At 36.2% G+C, this 19,965-nt stretch overlaps 2 protein-coding genes across 2 annotated transcripts; one reads left to right on the top strand and one right to left on the bottom strand.

Moving 5' to 3' along the window:
* Positions 1–10,961: 10,961 nt before the first annotated feature.
* LOC133854946 (NAC domain-containing protein 71-like) lies at positions 10,962–13,875 on the top strand. Its single transcript, XM_062291228.1, has 5 exons — positions 10,962–11,736; positions 12,349–12,626; positions 12,756–13,076; positions 13,164–13,374; positions 13,458–13,875. Exons 1-5 carry the CDS (start codon positions 11,580–11,582, stop codon positions 13,568–13,570), a joined length of 1,080 nt encoding a protein of 359 aa, XP_062147212.1. The 5' UTR covers positions 10,962–11,579; the 3' UTR covers positions 13,571–13,875.
* Positions 13,876–15,991: 2,116 nt separating this feature from the next.
* Positions 15,992–17,157, bottom strand: LOC133854909 (uncharacterized). The gene is made up of 2 exons (XM_062291174.1): positions 16,944–17,157; positions 15,992–16,591 (listed from the first exon to the last, which is right to left on the bottom strand). Exons 1-2 carry the CDS (start codon positions 17,110–17,112, stop codon positions 16,071–16,073), a joined length of 690 nt encoding a protein of 229 aa, XP_062147158.1. The 5' UTR covers positions 17,113–17,157; the 3' UTR covers positions 15,992–16,070.
* Positions 17,158–19,965: the final 2,808 nt, after the last annotated feature.

Raw genomic sequence — 19,965 nt, 5'->3', positions numbered from 1 at the left:
TTTGTATTTTGTTTTTAAAATTTATTTTTTTTGTTAAAGTAAATCCTATCTCTCAATCCCATACTTCTCAAAGAATGGCCTCCGAGGTTTCTTTGACGGAAATTGACTTCTCAAAAGCCATTTTATAGGTCCAAAACCACGAGCTCCCACAGGAAAACATGTATAAATCCAATGCTGAAAAAATCACATAAGGGATTGGGAAGCTCTTGGATATAGATTCCGGTGGTTCCAACGCCATTATGTGTAAACGAGCCTTGCGGGTGAGAGTAGAATTTGAGGTTGTAGACCCACTGGTCATAGGGTTTCTTTCTCAGCATACCAAACAACTCTTCTATGTGGATCTACAGAGGTATGAATAGCTTTCAACTTTTGTTTTAAATGTAGGAGGCTCGGCCATGCGGCTAATGTTTGTCCCTTTGAACCCAGATATACCCCATTTAGACATCAAGGGATTCAAGCCATACGTAAGAGCAAACCCTCGAAACAGCAATGATTTTCCTTCCCCATCTAGGGTGTTAGGTTTTTAGTGCTGGCCTATTCGGTGATCAAAACTTTGATGGATGTAATATGGAGTTGAAGTTGTAAGTTTTACATTGGTGTTAGCAAATGCGTCAACTAGATGTCCTAACACGATTGGTCAGAAGCACTCTAAAGAGCCTCGCCAATAACAACGCTAACAAGCCGTCCTAGAGTGTGTGGTCTAAAGGAGCCACCAAGATCATCATCAACTAAGGTGTCAGCAACAGGTTCTGATCCAGCTCAAATATAAAGACTGACAAGTTACAACGTGTGATTAGCATAAGACGTTAGAAACATGTCCTGATCCAATGGGTTCCAATAGACTCACCGAGAAGTTTGTCAACTAAGTCGTCAGCTAGGTGTCCTGACGCCTTTGTTAATTTGTTGCTCACATACTAAAAACCCTAGGCGAGTCCTAACAGGATAGCTAACATGTCATGATGCCGCTCGATGAGCTACATACGTTTGAAAGATTTTTCACACGCAGAGTTAAGGTTTTTTATCCTTTCTTTATAAAATGATGCTTTTGCATGATTGAGAAGTAAGCCTAAGCCATCATAGCACTTCATATTGAGAAGCTTAGCTTCATTTTATGGTGAGCCAAAAGAATCTTTTGATGAGAGCTACCGTTGCATAATTCTCTTGAAGTGATCATTCAAACCACAAGTTCATCTTCTTCAACCGTTTGAAGTCTACTAATAGGTCGATAAGGAGACAGAGAAGGAATATTGCTTAGTGAGGAGCTGGAGCTGTTGCGACGAGAAACAAGTTGGGATTCTTGTGTAACACTTCGCCCAAACACATGAAATATTTTACAAATCACTGATTTGAGCCAATAAGGATGGCATGATTTTGAAGCAAGTAGTACTTTAATGTAGGGTTAAATATACTTTAACCCCTTCAATTAATAACAATTTTTGATAAAAGTCCCACGAGCTGATAGGTGTGACACTTAGATATATCAAATTACCATTTTGAAGATTGTGCTCCTAGGCTTGGAAAGTTTCCACCTTCGAGGTATAATGCAATCTAACCCTAACTTGTGTCTATTCCTCATGTTTAAACTGTGTTTATTGTGTTAAATCGAATGTTAGTTTTATACCCTAAATAGTGGTATAAAGTTAAGTCTTTTAAGTAGATTAGCTTGATTTTTGTATGAAAGATTTAGACTTTTAAGACTAACTACCTTTTGCAACCTTAAAGAAGTGTTAAAATACATACCTTTCAACACCTTAAAGCATTTCCTTGGTTGTGTAACAAGGAAGATATGATTATGGAAAGAAAGTTAGGACCTTGATTTTTTAAGTGGTGTTTGTGACCTTCCTTATTTTAAAATGTTTGTGCATGATGTATGGAGCTCTTTTGGAATGTAGTAATCTCTAGGAGTCTCGGGTAAGAGATAAGTTAGGTTCTGGTAGGTTGAAGTGGGGAAAAATACATTATGGGGCATAACGATCGAACTATCCTTGAGGGTCGATCAATCTTTCTATGCAATAGGAGCATGATTAGTGTTTTAAGCGCATGATTAGGGTTTTATGTGTAGGATTAGGGTCACGCTTAGTGTCTTGACTAATATTAGAGTATAACTTATAGAAATGAGAAGTTGATATTTTGAAATATTCAAGGTTGGATCTGAGTGTTCAAGGTAAGTAATCACCCATAGGAAGGCTAAAACTTTTTGTCGTCAAACATGATTATTCTGTCAAAAACTGTGTATTTTGATCCTCATGAATTTTATAAGATTAAGTTGTGAGCCTAACACCTTGTAAATGGTATTCTACAATTGCATTTATATTAGCTACTTATTTATGAATAAAAATCCAATTTTATTCCTTTGGTGTTACACCTTGGGCATTTATAGACTATGGTTTTTAAGAAAAACATGAGCTTGGTCCATGGTTTTTCAATCCTACATGGCCAAGGGTGATTGGAGGGTGTTGTGATCCACTCATTGGCTGCCAAAATGCTTTCAGAAGACTCTCCATGTAACACTCTGATCTTATATTAGGAAGATGAGTAGTCTACATAGAGAGTAAGTGGTATATAAGAGATAGTCATGAGCATTGTCCCACATTTCTTAGTTACTAGGTGAAACTAAGCTTTATAAATTTTTTTAGGGAATTTCCAAATTGACTAGTCATTTTGGGATGATTGTGCAGATGTGACTAGTACTTTCTTTGAATCATTTCTTCATCCTTCCCAAATCTCTGCCCTTGGGCCTTGATTGGCCTTTTATCACATTTTATGCATTCTTTTGGCCCAAAACGTCCTTATTGGTCCCAAACCGATTCAATAATTTTTGGTATGTCTAAAAGGGGTTTTGCATATTCACTTCGACGAAAAATCTCATTCCAACAATATTTGGGCCAAGATAAAACCAATTGGGCAACAAACTAGCTCACTAGGCCTACAAACCAATTAAGGATAAATTGTTTTTAATGGTTATCGCCAGTTTCAAGGGTCCAACAATTATCTTACACCCAAAATACATTCTAATACTTCAGGAATAAATTTCAAAATTTAATGAATCCATTTGACAATTTTTCTCTAATTTATTTATTCAATTTGGCTTTAAGTGAAAATTTACTTTTACTAGTAAAAAATTTCATTTTAATGAAATTTAACTTTATTCTGAGCTTTAATGAAATTTCACATTAAAAAAATTACTATTATGAACTTTGTGGACTCAAAATATATTTTTTGGTGTTTTTAAACATTTACTAGGCAGTTTCCCATAAATTCCACAAATGAATTATTATTATTATTTTAAAAGTAAAATTATTGCATGGATGAATAATCCAAGCTTTCAAATGACATTAACCCTTAAAACTTTAATTTTCTATTTTATAGGAGAATATGTATAATATTTCTAATAAACCCTACAGTTATTCTAAATTAAACTCTGGAGGGCTCCTAAAATTAAAATAAAATTCTTAGAGTTTAAATTAATATTCTTAAGCTTAAGGCGGGGTATTACACCTTAAAAAATGTTTATGTGTTTTAAATTGCTTCAATTCAAGCTGTAATGGTGAAATAATAATTTAAATGTTTAGTTTCTAGTCACTAATATTATTAGTGAATGTATGAAATGCTTAGAAGAATGCAATCACTATGTATGGTCCATCGCCCAAAGATTTGCCAAGTTGGGTGCACTTATAGTTAATCAGGTGGCTTAAATAGACTCAACTCACAGTCACAGGTTGAGAATATATTTATTTACTTGTGATTGTTATTTTGTTTGAAAAACTAACCTAGTCTTTATGGTTCGGGGGTGCTACACTGACAATACTAAAATCTTCAAACACAAAATAGGATTAACAAATCCCATATAAAATTCAGCCCACAAATTACATAATCTTGGATTCGCCATTTTCCAATCCACTTTTTTTTTTTTTGATAAGTAAGAATTCATTAAAAAGCGCAGAGGGGCGCAACCCTAGTACACAAGAAGTATACAAAGGAACCCCTAAAAAGAGGATTGAAACGAACAAGAAAGTAAATAATCAGCGTATGGCATACTACCCAAGTTATGCGCCGACACTCAAAGATATAACATATTAAGCACCTTTCTACAAAGAGCCCCAACCTGTATCTCCGCATCCTCAAAAAGTCTAGAATTTCTCTTACGCCACAAGCCCCACAAGACACATAGAGGAACCTACTTCCATATACGGTGAACAGGATCACGACCCAGCAAAGTGCCCTTAGCTCTCAATAACTTGAAAATTCAAATACATAATAGATCAAATAATGTAGTAAAGCATCCATGATTAATATTATTAAAAAAAAAAAAAATTTGAAATAAGAGATAATTGAAAACTTCTATGTAACAAGTTTGGGTCTCATACATTGCTAGAAATGCAGCTCAATAGATAAATTGGAAGCTTGTTATACTTGTGGTACCACTAGGCATTTTTATTGTTAAAATTTTTTTATACAAGGCTATTCACTAAAATGAGAACATTATTCCTTCAATTCAAATGAAATCACTCTATTTGGTTATTTGTTTGGTTATCCATACATATTTGTCAAAATTCACTAAAATTTTGACGACTCTTTTACATTAAGTGAAAAAGAAAAAAGAAAAAAGATATATCGACAATTATTGGCTATGATGGTAATAAAAATATTTTTGACATTGCTTTAAGTATTGAAATATCTAATGAAGTGGTCTATAAATTAGAAAAGTTAAATAAATCAACATCTAGTACAAGTTGAGATTTGAAAAATAGCTCCCAAATTATTTTCTCATTGAATTAGCCAATTAAAAAATTAATAATAAACCTTATTTTTATGCCTTAGAAATTAATAATATAACAGCTAAAGAGATTACATCTAAGAAGATTGATAAGCTTTTACTACACATGGATATGTTTTTCATGCATATATACATCATATGTGTGTATGCGCGCACGCTCATTCTTTCAACTAAGAGAGAGATAGGAAAAGATTAGTTAGGAACTCTTTACCAAATCTAAAACTGGAGCTCCTGGATTGTGTGGGCTGTTCTTATCAGGATAGTTCTTGACATGCGTTTCATAACGGTGTTTAAAACAAATTGTATTTTCTACAAGGATCTTATGATTTTTTATTTTTTATTTTTTTTAAAAAAAAGGCGACCAATCTCCCCTTTTTCAGGACCAATCCCGACATGACAAGGCAGTTTTTTGAGTGCCCAAAACCGAAAAACTCGATTTTCAATCCCTATAAACCCTAGAAGAAGTTTGCACGATTTCTCCACCTCTAAAAGTGTAAGATAAAAAGGACCGAGAGAAAAAGAAAGAAGAGCTCAATCATAAGATTTCATGCAACCCCCAAGGAATTAAGAAACTTAATTGTTTTCTTCAAGCATTTTTGTTAGGTTTTAAAAATTGGACTATATTCCGTCTCTTTTCATCTCCTAACCTAAAGTGTTGGGTGTGAAAAATATGTTCTCTCTTGGGGATATTTGTTCTTGCCGTCAGAATGCCGTCTTCACGTACGTATAGGCATATTTGTTATTGGCCTCCGAAGCACGTCGGAACGAGGACATGATGTGGAGCCAAAATCGAAACATATACTTCAGCAGAAAAGTGAACCTAAAAAGTAGGAAAATAAGAGAAAAAAAAGTCACGTATATTGTGAAACACGAGGTAAGCTACTCAGTGTTTGACCACATGATTAGATAATTGCATCCTACGTCAAACAAGCACACAATTAAGAATATTCATCGATTCCAAACAATATTAATAATTAGTATTTTAATTACTGCATGTTTTCTAAACTCCAATCGTCAAGATTTTCCTCATTTGGATCGCCAAATCTTATCCCGACAACGAGACCGCCGCTAGCTATATATCCCACGAAGACTCTACAGAACAGACCACCCAGATGATCGAACGATGCTGGTGTGTCACAACCGAAGATGTCGGGACATGTCTGGAACAAGAACTCCTGCATGTTTTCCATGGTTCAATGGTCAGTGCTATCTTTAACAAAACAACGATGATTAGAGGAGACATTAGTGGTAATTGTGAGAGATTATGGTAAGGTGGGAAGGTTGGCCGTCGGTACAAACAAAATCACTACTCTTTTATTTATTTTTTAAATCTTTTCGGCTTTTGGCAAACAGTGTTTGGAGGCTGCCTTTTCCAAGCTTTTCCAAATTATTACTAGGCTGCGATTTGGTAAATGCAGCCAAATGACTCGAAACTCACTCACTCACTCGGAAGGACTATGATTAATGGTGGATGCAGCCAAATGAATCTGACCTTTTCCTTTATGTATCACTCAAATCTCACCCCACTGATGTTGGAAAAAGCAACTTGTCACGTCCCTCTCTCCCATGGGCAATAGGCTCTCCTAATCATAATTCCATCTATTAATTACGTTTTAAAATTGTAAATCGTAAATCCAAACAGATTTTAAACAAAGTCTAAATGATTTTTAGATTCATTTCAAAATTAAATTAACTTGGCCGGTTGGTGGGTTGGCTGGTTTTGGGTGGATCGGATTAACGGATAGAATATAATAATTGAATTATAGCCATCAATTACTTGGTTGAATTTAGTGTACTCATTCCACAACTTTTGTTTCTTTTTATGTATTTGCTAGGCAACATTAATGGAGCACAAACAATTGTGAACATGCATATTTTGACTTGTTTCTCTTTCCAATATTTGTTTCTGCGTGCGAGGAGAGCCGTTGATTAGAGGGAGGAGTTGTTGCACAATATTGCTATTGGCTTCAGCCGTCAGGGGACAAAGGGAGCCGAAAGCAGTAGACAAAAGATAAGGTGGTCTTCCTATTTTCCAATTCCCCATAAAACGACCCCTCCTTCCTCCTTCCTCCTTCCTTCTTCCTTCAATTATCATTCACTCACAATTACACGATTAACATCTTTTTTGCCTTTTTACTTCATTCACATTTAAATTTCAGCAGTACCAACTCATAAAATAGGCTTCAAAAACCCTTTCTTTTCTTTTCTTTTTCTTCTTTTTTGTCTTCTTGTTAAGTTAACTCATAAAAAGCTCCTTTTCACTATGAAATCGACCACTTCTACCATTTTATTTTATTTTTTATTTTATTTTTTTACGCTTTGCGATCCAACTGTGGACTATTGGTCAGAAAATTATTGAATAATGGCAAATCACAAGGTGTTAAATAGTCCTCCATTCAGTTTTAGGCATAATGATGGTCATTTAATTCCGGCATTGATAGGAAGCCCGTGACCCTTGTCTCATTACGAGATAGGTTGGGGTTAATCTAAATAGATCTTGTTTTAAAATCTTGGCTGGTAAGAAAGAAAAAACAGTGGAAAAGTTGTTCCAAAACATCCTGAGTTTTAGCCTTGTGAATTGATAAGGACTTCAGTTTATAATTTGGACTATTAAAGATTTGAGTTTTGGCCAAGTGAAAAATATGCTCTTTCGTTATATTTTACATCCAATTTTAGCGGTAGAAGTGTCACCGCCACACATTCTTTCTTCAAAACAAAACACAAAAAAAAGAAAAAAAGAAAAAAAAGAAAGGAATAGAAAAAGAAAACCTAAACATTCCACCAACCCTCTAAGAGTGGACTTCCACCCTTCCACCCCCACAAGGGAAAGCGGGTTTTATGTTCGACCCCTAACTAACTTTTATGGAGGTGGATCTCCACCACTACTCCTCTATGGGGGTGGAGAATCACCCTCGCAAGGGAGGGGCGATGGGGGTGCCTCCACTCCACCCTACCTTTGTGGGGCTGGATCCACCACCATGTACCCTCCTTTGTGAGGTTAGTTCTCCACCCTCGCAGGGTGGAGCGGGAGTGATGCTCCACTCCTAACCAATTTTATGGAGATGGATCTTCACCACTACTCTTCTGTGGGGGTGGAGAATCATCCTCGTAAATCTAAATTAATTGGTTTTTATTTATAGAACTATAAAATTTTTCTTCATAGCTTTAAAGTTTGTAATTGACCGTTGTTCGGTTTTGTTCTCTTTCGAGTTTGAAATTGAATCTAATCAATCGACCGGAATGAGCTTATTATTCTATTTTTGTTTGATATGTTTTTCGCCTTCGCAAAGCACATTAACAAACAAAATCTCGCTAATAGCTTGATTTGTTTACGTATATGAGCCGAGCCGCCAATGCTTTTCATTTTTACCTACCAGGGAGCTTTTTGTTTTTTGAAAACAAGTTGACAATTCCTTTTTTATTTTCTTGGCTTTTAAAATTAGAAAAGTAGTTCCTAACCGCACTCACATTAATCCCCATCCCAATTCATAAAGTCTCTAATTAAATTCCACCTTTTTATTTTGCTAATGTAGAAGCAAAGGTGTCCACATTACGTTAATTGGTCCCACTAAATTGGGATTAAGAAGAACACCTCATATTACATGCATGTAGCATGTGAATTGAAAAATACAAAAATAAAAAAATAAAAAAACAAAATGGTTCCACTAAGGTGCGTTTGGTCATTCCACAGAGCTCAAAAACTCAGTAAGCACTTTTGGGCTCTTTCTTTTTGAAGGGAGGGTTCTAGTTGATGACACCGTCACTTTCGATAAAATAAAGAAAAAGTGTTTTTGTCCGACTCAAGATGATGTGGAAGGAGGTTAGACTGGAGGCCAATGACTAGGAAAGCCAAAATTCCCCAATCAATGCCGCGTTTGACCAACTCGGCAGGCAGCTGAGCCTGAAAATCATTATTTACAAAGAAGCATCATTATTTATTTACTTTAATCCAATGAAAATGATGACGTGTCACAAGTTCCATTAAGATTTGACTATAAATAGAAGTGATTTTGAGAACTTGACATATACATAACACAATCAATGAATTTAAGAACAATGTTTACTAACATCATTATTATTTAATAGGAAATCTACTATAATATAAATCTCTTTTGTTTAAATTACCACTCGTATACATTTTACACGTTACCGTCACAAACTACTAACTATCACACTCAACTCGCTTCAACTATCAATAGTTGGTAAAAAAATACCTCTTTCATTCACCAAAGTTCTTAAAGAGTAATTTTTTATCAAGTCTTGGCATAAAAAAGGCTATTTTCTACCCTCCAATACTAACATGGCATGTTGGTTTAGCACACCAAAACACTATAGGTTGAAAACACCCTATCATAAGAAATCTTGTCATTTCATTGAACCGTCCACCCCCTGACCAATCCAACCCAGAAAGCCCCAGAATATTCTGCCTACCCCTAGATCTCTTTCCTCCACTATAACTCCATTTCTGAACTAAGTAGGCAATAAAAGGAAGAAGAAGATGTTGATTTCCTCAAGCGAGCATGGGCAAAATGGTACAAACAGTACAATGGAGCTGGGGCCTCGCTCTGATCGGAACGGCGTCGGTTGTGGTAGCGACGGCTCTGATCTTGGCGAAGCTCAATGACCTAACCTTCCATTTGATATCAATCAACCTCACATCCATCAAGCTCAACATCCCAATCCTCAACACCGAGCTCATCCTCACCGTCCATGTCTCCAACCCCAACATTGTGCCCATCCATTACTCCTCCACCATCACGTCCATCTTCTACGTGGGGTCCTTGCTCGGCTCCGCCTACGTGGAAGTCGGCTCACAGCTGGAGCCACGTCAGAAGACGGATCAGCTGGTAGGAGCACGGCGGATGAAAGTGCTCCACCGCGTCCAGGCCCACGTCGGAGGAGTAGCGTTCGGTGGCGTTGGGGTTGGCTTGGCAATGGCGGCGTGTTCTGACACGGGCGGTGGCAGCGTGGTCCAGCCTGGGCGGTGCCGACAGCGTCCGGGCTGGCTATGGTGGTTCATTCGTAATTGTTTTTTCTCAACTTGTCTCAGAGGGAAATGAGGGCAAAATGATTCGGTGTTTCAGCAACACTTAAGTTTTTTGTTTTAAGATAACGTGTCAATTTGTTATTGGTAGGCAAACAAGCCTTGTTTTATGCCATGATCTGACAGAAGTTGCTCTCGTTCTTAAAAGGGACATAAAAATGTACACATGACATGCATGTGCTCCTTCTTTTTTTTTTTTGGTGAAATCAAGAAAATGCCCTAAAATAAAAATGCAAAATATAAAAAATAAAGGGGTTCTTCGACAACCACCCCTTAGGGGTAGATGAGCCACCAAAAAAATATTAAAAACTTTTCTTTTCTTTTTCATTAAAAAAAATAAATAAATTAGGGAGTATTTGTCGAAGCATTCGTAGAGGGTGGATCGGCTATGCCGAGCCACTCCAAACGTGTTTGAGAAACATTATATAAATGAGCGGTAAATGAAAAGGTTAAGTGTACTTAACCTTATCTTTGTAATTAGACGGTGGAATAATAGAGAATAGACATTCAATCTCAATCATTGAAATGTTGAAGGGCAGGATTCACATCAAAGGAGAATCATTTAGGGGAGCCTTGGAATTTTTCAGTCAAAAAGAAGTTGTAATGCAACCAATAGACAAACGGGTTAGCTTAAGTCTGGTTTCTGGTTGAACTGGACTCAAACCAACTGCTAGACAAACAAGTTTACCGGATGGATTAAAGATGAAATTGGTCATTAAACAAGAGACTCATGAGCATTGTGTTTCTGACTTCGGCTTCTAATCATTGAAATTATATTTTTATTTTACAATATTAATGGGATAATCTTAGCTAATCTTTTGATTTTTTTTATTTATTTTTTAATAATAACTGATTCGATAGTTAATTAAAATTATTTTGAAATAAAAATGTAGTTTGTAGTTTCATGTGTGGGAATTTGAGGAAGCCAACACATCAAAGCCATCGAAGTAACGGTCATCAATTGATTTGGCGGGAAGTAACTGTTAGGTGTGAACTGAGTTCGTGTTACGTGGGCCACTCCCTTGGAATTTTGGGTACGCTTGAGACAAGCAATCTCAAACTTTCGGTGTGTATTTTTGGACTGTTGGTTCCCCCTCACACCCTATATAAAGCGCAACCCAATTGCCACTCCTTTTTACTCTACTCTTCTTCCTCCTCTTCCTCCCTCCTCCTCCTCTTCTTCTTCTTTGTTTCTTGCTACTCACTGATCTTCTGTAGATTTTAGTCCGAAACCATTCAAGACACTTATCTGTAAGTTATTTTGAATGCTTTTAGCTTCTGGGTTTTTCAATAGGTTCCAATTTTGGAAGTTCTATCCAGTTTTTGTGAACGTTCTTGTTCATTTTTGGTTTCAGAACTTTGAATTGAGGGTTTAATTTTGGAATTTTAGCGGTTTCAGCTTCTGGGTGTTGCTTGAAGTTCAAGCTTCTGTTCATTTCAACTTTGTTCTGTGACTAAAATTTCAGGGGGATTTTTTTTGGGGGGTGATACTTCCGTCATAAAAAATCTTGAATCTTGTAGACAATGATTCCGTTGCACAACGGATGCATTCTGTGGAAGTTGTACTCGGCTGTTGACAAAAAATCAATTGTTGTTAAAAGCTTTTACTTTTGGATCTTCCAGATCTTTAATAGGTACAGTGTAGGCACTTGACTGCAAGTTTTGGAATTTTTGTGCCTAAATTTTCTAGCTTTGCTATCAGTTCTGTTTCTTCCGGCTGTTTTTAGAGAATTAGTTAGATCTCCTAGGAGCTTAATTATGGGAGGGGCATCACTGCCACCGGGATTTCGGTTCCACCCAACCGATGTGGAATTGGTGGGGTATTACCTGAAAAGAAAAGTGGATGGGCTGGAAATTGAGCTCGAAGTTATTCCCGTTGTGGATTTGTACAAATTCGATCCATGGGAGTTGCCAGGTATTCTTCAAATCAATCTTTTTGAATTCTTGTTACAAAATAATATTCGATAAAGTTTGTCAGCATCTTGATCTCTACTCAAAAACTTGCAGCCTTAATGTGTGAGTTTGTAAGTATCGGAAAGTGAAATATCAGAACAATCTGTATTGGTTTGAATTAAAATTTATTCTTGTTTTGGAGATTGTTGAAATGTCATGATCGTTACAAAATCAGCCTGTACAGAACATCGGTGCTCTAGAAATTTGGCAGAGTAGCGAGTGTTGGTGGCTTTAGTCGTTAATTTATTGAATTAAAGTTCATGCAAGTGTGAACAGAGAGAATACTTTAGTGTTGGAAAGTAATTTTTTGTTTGTTTTGTTTATTTGATTTCTTCTATCATTGTTCTTTATGGCTAATACCTATCATAAAATTTCTTTTTTCCCATGGGGCCTTCAAACTTTTATCTTCTAAAAGCAGGTTCAATTGTTGTTCCTTTATTCCCAAAGAATGTTGTGAAAAGGAAACATTACATCAAAAGTTTTTCCCTCTAATTGGTTTCATCATTATTTTTCATTTTAAGTTTATTGTTGGGGAATTTTTGGAGAAATCTGATCTCGAAGCTGTGTATTGCAGAGAAATCATTCCTTCCTAAACGAGATATGGAATGGTTCTTCTTCTGTCCCCGGGATCGAAAGTACCCAAATGGCTCACGAACAAATAGAGCCACCAAAGCTGGCTACTGGAAAGCCACTGGAAAAGATAGGAAGGTTGTCTGTCAGGCTGGTGTTACTGGGTATCGGAAGACCCTAGTTTTCTATCGTGGACGGGCTCCTTTAGGAGATCGAACAGACTGGGTAATGCATGAGTACCGCCTTTGTGATGATCTTTCAGATGGATCACCGAGTTTTCAGGTAAATTCAAGAGTCTCATATAATGGGTTAGCTTTACATTTTCCTCAAAAGTTTGTTTGGGAAACTCTAGTGCTTGGTTGCCTTGTATAGTTTGGGAGAATGAATTGTTTTTGGTTATTATCTCTCTAGGGAGCTTTTGCTTTGTGCCGTGTTGTTAAGAAGAATGAGCATGCACAGAAGATGAATGATCATGAAGAGCCAAAAGCTAAGATGGTTGGGAGCAGTTCAAGCAATGGGGATTTCAGGTTCGCGAGCACCTCAAACGAGCCCGCGAGCATCGCAAATGACATTCCATCTCAAGCAAGTTACCTGTACAATGAGAGTCAGTATTGTAGCCCTATCACTTCTCCATATGAAGTTACTCCAGTGGCAGAGTATGAGCCTGCTTTGATGGAGACAAATCCTACAAGCTTCTGGGTCTCACCTGAGCTAATTCTTGATTCTTCAAAGGTATTGAATTTGAGGAATAAAGGAACTTCCGTGAGCTACTTTTAGATTTTTGAGAGTTCTTGAAACATATCACCTTGGTTGCTGCAGGACTACCCACAAGTACAGGAAGCTGCATCCGAATACTTTCCACAGTATCAGTTTCCAAGCTCGACAACTCCTTGGCCACCATATGAACATACAGAAATCCCACCGAGTTCATCATATTCAAATTTTGCTGGGGAAATTGGCTGCATGTCACCTTACTCTGGCCATGCAAACTACATGGGCCTTTTTGGAAATGAGAATGTGCCATATGAAGGTTATGACCAGACCAGTTCACTAAGATATCCACATCCCTACTGAAAAGGAAAGAAAGATCACAGTAGCTCTTTTTTAATGCAGGATTGCAATCTTGGGACCAAGCTCCAATTTGCAGGCAAGCAAGTGGAGATGGGAGTTTGGGGGAACTTGGTGGTCTATGGTTGCAGGAGGACAACTTGGTGATTGTGATCTAGGCGTCTACCTCCTTGCATTTGTATCATCTAGAAAAGGCCTCCAAGACAACGCCTTTTAACGTTGATTCTTGGAATGATAAATAATGAGTATAACCCCTTATATATTATGTAGAAAGGGGTTGCTGAAGAAGTCTTTCTTATGCTGTTGTATTGGAGTTGGTTTAGTGGCCAAGTCTGTTTTCAGTTTCTTGTTTATGTTGTGATCTTGTACTCCCGGTGATAATCACTATTATCGATTGCACCAAAATTCGGTTTACTTGCAGTTATCTACATGGTTCTATAAATTTGTCTTATTCTCTGGTATATATTCTAAGTGTTTGAAAACTTTATTTTCCTTTGCCTAGTTCAAAATTGGGGCCTGCCAAACAGAAACATGAGCATCTCTATGGAAGCATCTTTATGTTTGAATTTCATGTAATGTTACTGGAATAGCTACTCATCTATATGCAAGGCATGCATAACGTTGAATCGAAAATCTCTCTAGTATGTTTCTTAGGGTTCATTTGTTGAGATATTTCTACATCGGACAGCTTCGACACAGTTTTCTCCAACCTAATCTATAAAAATTGCCATGTATCATTTGAGCATGTGATAAGCATATGCTTTTTTAATTGATGTTTGCTCTATTTAACTCTGTAAAATTGCAAGATAAAGATGCTTAATTTTGTATTCTACAAGGCAAAGACAAAACAAGTGGAAAAAGTGTTCGGACATGTGAACTGGAGAGAGTTCTTATGTTTCAAATTTTAGCTGCTAAAGCTGCTTTCTTTAATTACTGTATTTGTCAAGTTGCTTGAAGATTTTGAAATGCAATGTTCTCTTTATGTTTAAGGCTAAAGATAAAGTTTACTTTTATAGCCACATTGATAAGCCATTCCATTTCGAAGTTGCTTTTAGTGAACTTTTTGTTGGTTAGTCATTGCCTTGGTGGCAATTGAGTTATTGGTGGATTCTAAAAGACTTCCATACTGAGTGGAAGTTGCTCCAAGATAAACAACTTATAGACATCCTTTTATTTTAATGAGACATTCATTTGAAACTTTCATGTCTTCTAGCATCTCAGAAACATGGAAAGGGGGGGTGGCTCCTTGTGATAAAACAGCATGATCTTGTCTGATATTCTAAAGCTATAGCAAAAGGATTGCATTATTGTTATACAAAAACAGGTTATTCCTTATCTACAAAGAACAGAAAGGTAAAGTGGGCTTATCAAAACAAATCTAGAAAAAAGTTTTGCCTTTGACAGTATAACCAGTTCGAAGCTAGGATATGCAGTAATCAAGTAAAGACAGTTTGAAAGGAAAAAGATTTGGGGTGGTGGTGAGAGATAGCCTGAAATGTTGTTGGCTACCACACTTAGCGTGAAAAAAGGTGCTTGGCTGCAAGAGAACAACAATAGAGACTCTGCAATCGTCATTGGAGATAAGAAAAACAATAGTTGCTATCTAGGATAGGGTTGATGACTCTGCAATGAATAGACAGTTGTATGCAAAATTGGTGGCTTCAATTCTGATATTTTTGCTCAAATATGTAGTAGTCTGATATTGAGGCTGAAAGACAGAAAAAAGAAGAAGAAAATTTAGTCTGTTTCAAATTGTTAGTGTAGTTGTTCATGTTTTGTGTTTTTGTTCTGTTTATGAGGATGAAGCTACTGCTTGCTAGTAATTGATTACTCAGAGAACCCCCAAGCAATTATACATTTGAAGAAGTTATGCAGCAGTTTCTTAAACCCCACCTTTATCCCTTGGTTGGGAACTAGAAAAGAAAATCAAAATTTTCAATATCATTGTTTAATCTATTTTGATATATTCTATCTTGAAGCCCTTCCAGACAAAACCCAGGTCACAATTTTCTTGAGAAAGTGCCACTCAGTGGCAAGAATCACCAATGATTCTTAACAAGTAATGAACAGTACTCAAATTTGGAGGGCAAATGTGAAGCAGTAGGGCCTCAATGAAGCCATAAAAAGCTAGCAAGTGCTTGATAAAAATATATTTCTCTTGGCCGAAGTTTGTATATTGTTCTCCTGGCCCTTCTTCACTTTGGGAAGAATCTTGATAAAGGGACTACACTCACGTGACTTTAAGAACACTTTCCTAAAAGCCCTACAATCCACAAATTCTTTTCATGCAACACTACCTATTTCTCTAACATATATTCTCCCGCCCCCTACTGCTTTGCCCTTGACACCTACTTGTTGGCTTAAAAAGTTAAGAATTCGCAAGGTGTCGCTTTTCCCCCCTATGCAAACAAAGAAATTTGGTAGTTAAGGAAATTCTTTTATCCATTATGCGCCACTAGTTCTATTTGACAATGAAACGAGGGAAAACAAGTGCTTTTCATGGAAATTATTGGATGCATATATCTTTACTGAAGTAGTAATTTCGACAATCTTTCACATTATTTGAGATGAATGAGGGGTGCCTAAAATGATTTTTGATCACCAAATATATTACCTGCTACACTGAAAACATTTACAACTTACTTGTAGTTAATCACTTTAGTATAAGCTTGCAATTTGAGGACTGCAAAAAACTTCCACTTCTTCAAGGGTAGCCTTATTCACAACTCCAAACAAAGACTCTTTCCCATCTTCCCTTTTTGCATATGACAATCCTAATCTAGATTTAGCTTGCCTCAGATCTCCAATTCCTGAATTGGTGTCTGGCCCTGCAAACCCGCCCATAACCGGTGCTAGAGGAGGCCCGATGAGCAGCCCGTCAGCCCCAAATTGGGGCCCGCCCCTAGCATAATCGAAAAGTGCTGCACCACTTCCCCCTACCTTGGGTAGAATGATGGGCTCAATTTTCTCACTGTCTGTCCAATAGAATAGGAATGCATCAAAAGTATCATAATAATCATCAGTGCTTCTGTAACCTTCAGGGTTAAATGCACCAAACTTGAAGGACTTGTTTGTGTAGCCTATTATCACGCATGGCCCCTTGAAGTCACAGCAATTGTGGAAGTTGGTTGCGCTAAATCCATCAATGGTGGCCTTGTAGCAGCATTTCAGTTCCCTTCCTGCTCATAATCATTCAAAACTTGAGACAGACAATGATTGCAGCTACCTTATTGTTATTACACTTCACATTAACATTCTTTTGCCAACTTTTTTAGCTGCTATATCCATCCATTGCTTGATTGCCAGAAAGGATATATATATTCATCCAATATTGCAACAACTAAAAGCTATAAAGAAATCATTTCAATTACTAACATCATCTACATTTCCATTTTACATGATAACATATATAAGCAAAGCAAGGCACAACCGAAGACCATGTGATTTTATCATTTTCTTTTCTCATGCCACCATCATGCATCTTAAAGAAAATGCATGTGCATTAGAGAGAGAGAGAGAGAGAGAGAGTACCCCTTAAGAATGTTTTGCCAACAAGAGAAAGTGAGAAAGGAAGATCAATGTCATGGTACTTGGTCTGTTGCCTGTCATCAGATTTTTTCTTGCCTATGTTCCAACCAAATAAGCAACATGGGCTTCTGTTCCACCCATATGAAACGGTGTTTGAGATGCACCAAGCCATACCTACCACTCTTTCACCTGCGTCCTCACAAAAATCATCAAAACCATAACTTATCTTTTAAACCTTCTCTACCCATTGAATGCCATATGTCACTTTGCTACTGGTTTGATCAAAGCAGTACCCTCAGCCCAAAGGTCCCATCATGTGGTCTATGCTGTGGAGTGGTCCATGCTAATCCAGATTTGGCAATAATGAAAATCTTGATCCTTAAATAGGACCCATAGATGAGTACAACATGGCGTATAATATGTGAAAATTTACGTAGTAAAATTTGGTAGATAAATTTAATTATTCAGTAATTGACGTGGTATTTGCCACGTGATTTTTAATGTCAATTTGCAAGAGATTTTTTGTAAAATTGTAGCATCCAGAATAATACTCCTATGCAATAAATTGTTTTGCAAATGACAATTGTTGAGCTTATCATTGATTTTGTTCAAGATTTACTTCGTTGTATCTTCTATAAAGATTGTTGGGTCTGTAGAATCGATGCCCGATTTATCAACCGACCCGAAAATAGCTACATGAAACTACACCGGATCCAGTGACAGAATTCATGACCCTGCCTCCAAAAAACAAAAATATTAAAAAACGTTATTTTATCTTTAAATTTGTTACTTGTTAGTAAAAATTATTTAGTTTTTTTTTTCTTTCTTATTTTGGCTCTTGAATTTTTTTATGTTTTTTTATATTGTTTGGCCCCCTTCTAGAATTAAACTTCTAGTTTTCATCCTTGACCAGATCCCCTCCTTTGGCACGTCAGTAACCGTCCCCATGATTTTCAACATGAGCCAATTGCATGATAGAAGTCATGGGATGTAGAGAATATTTGAAACAAGAAAGTCTCCAATGAAAGCGTAACACGTGTCAAATAATTATGACAAAATTTGTTATAAAGAGTGGCAAACATCAGGTAAACGGGGACTTTCGTCTCCTTCATTTGCATATTAGATTTGCTTTCCCTAAAATTATTTCCTTCTATTCATATTGACTTAAGCATCGAAGCTATTTTCTGTCGGCCTACTTTGACTTACTCTTTTGCTAAATTCTATTCTCCTCGCAAGTACTTTCGATCGTTATCTCGACACGCGGTCCAATGAGTGATTTATTTTAGTCAATCCCACTTTTATTGATCCCACGCCCAATAATTCTAGAGCTGTTTTCCTATAAAGAAGACAAAAAGGGTATGGCTCGACAGTGGTTGCTTATGTCATGTAGCCTAAATATGAAATCCCCCATTAAGTTTTCACTGTTTAAGAGTGTCTGAGTGTATAAGTTACTGACTTTTTTTAATTTAGGGGGTGGACCCTCCAATTGTTTTTGTTTTTCCATCTTTTTTCTTTTGTCTTTTTTCTTTCTTTTTTAATTTATTGGAGTATTTTTGTCTTATTGAAACATTTTTCGGGGTTATTTTTATCTTTTTACCGGCATTAGAGGACATTGTCAAAATTTAAAGTTTGAAAAAAAAAAAAAAATGAGAGAACTTTACTTATAACTCCTTATCTTTAATCACTTTTTAAAAAAGATACAAAAACTTTAAAAAGTATCAATTTAAGGTATTCATCTTTCAATTTTTTTTTTAATTTCAACCCTCTGTTAGAATTTTTCATTAAATCCTATCAAAATTTCTAAAATAACCTATTTTTTTTTTTTTTAGGAAAAACAAAATCCTAGGATTTAGGTGTTGGCAAGAATTTAATGAAATTTGCAAAAATATTCATGCCTTAAATCTTTAAAAAAATATATAATTTTTTTTTATAAAAAATAAACATAGGGGTATTTGAGAATTTTGATAGGATTTAACAGAAAATTCTAACGGATGGCTGAAATTGAAAAAAAAAATTGAAAGATGGATACCTTAAATTGACACTTTTTAAAGTTTGAGTATTTTTAATTCAAAAGTGATGAAAAACTAAGAATTATAAGTTAAGTTTTCTTAAAAAAAATATTATTAATTGAGCGATAATTTGAGGGATGCATGAAATTTTTCCGTCTGAAAATTTTGATGACTTCATGGGTACCTGTCTGACGAAGATTGAACCTTTTTTGTTCAACCGAAGTTAAGAAGTTCCAGAGCACGATATGATTTTTTTTTTTTTTTTTTTGTGTTTATTTTACATAATTCCAAATTGATGAACTTGCAAACCATCAAATTCAAAATAGCCAAAATCATGTTCGTTGAATTGGCTGGGATTATAGTTTGGCATTATTTTTCTAGGATCAGAATTTCTTAGAATTTCCTAAGGTATTTTATCGACCATATTTCTTCGAATCTCAATTATTGTTTTCAAATTAAATAACTGAGATTTTGTTATATCTACCATTTATCATTTTTTCAATAACTCAATCTACACATTAAAATACCCTAAAAATTATAGGAAATGATCATGATCCATTCTTCAATTTCTACTGTTTTTTTTTTTTTTTTTTGCTAATATGGCATTGTCAATAGTTTGGAGCATGGATTATTAATTTAAACAGGGAAATAAAATACTCTTAAATTTTATCATATTACAATTTACATCTTAAGGATCTCAATCCAATCAAATAATTGATTATGAAACGATTATATATAGTTAACCCCAAGGGAGTGGCATAGTGGTTGAAGCTTGGAGCTTCTAGGGATATCATCCATTGAAGTCTCGAGTTCAAGACTCAGCTAAGTGCTACCTCCCCCTTAGGACCAGTCACTTGGGCATAGCCTGCGATTTAAGGCTCTATCCTTGAAGTTGCGTCGGGTATGGGGTCGGAGGTTATTCTAGGAATCTTGGTAGAGCCTTTACGTTCGGTAATACTACCACTGTGTGTGAGCTGGCCCGATGTACTATCTAGCTATAGGTGAACTGAGATACC

Source organism: Alnus glutinosa, chromosome 13 (genome assembly GCF_958979055.1).
Source record: "Alnus glutinosa chromosome 13, dhAlnGlut1.1, whole genome shotgun sequence".
Lineage (NCBI taxonomy): Eukaryota > Viridiplantae > Streptophyta > Magnoliopsida > Fagales > Betulaceae > Alnus > Alnus glutinosa.
This window is presented reverse-complemented; position numbering and strand designations above follow the sequence as displayed.

Coding starts and splice junctions, on each gene's coding strand:
- LOC133854909 (XM_062291174.1), bottom strand. CDS start 17,112: ATGGCTTGGTGCATCTCAAACACCGTTTCATATGGGTGGAACAGAAGC. Junction 16,592..16,943: donor TGGCAAAACATTCTTAAGGG/GTACTCTCTCTC, acceptor GATTATGAGCAG/GAAGGGAACTGAAATGCTGC.
- LOC133854946 (XM_062291228.1), top strand. CDS start 11,580: ATGGGAGGGGCATCACTGCCACCGGGATTTCGGTTCCACCCAACCGAT. Junction 11,737..12,348: donor CGATCCATGGGAGTTGCCAG/GTATTCTTCAAA, acceptor TGTGTATTGCAG/AGAAATCATTCCTTCCTAAA. Junction 13,375..13,457: donor TGAGAATGTGCCATATGAAG/GTTATGACCAGA, acceptor TTTTTAATGCAG/GATTGCAATCTTGGGACCAA.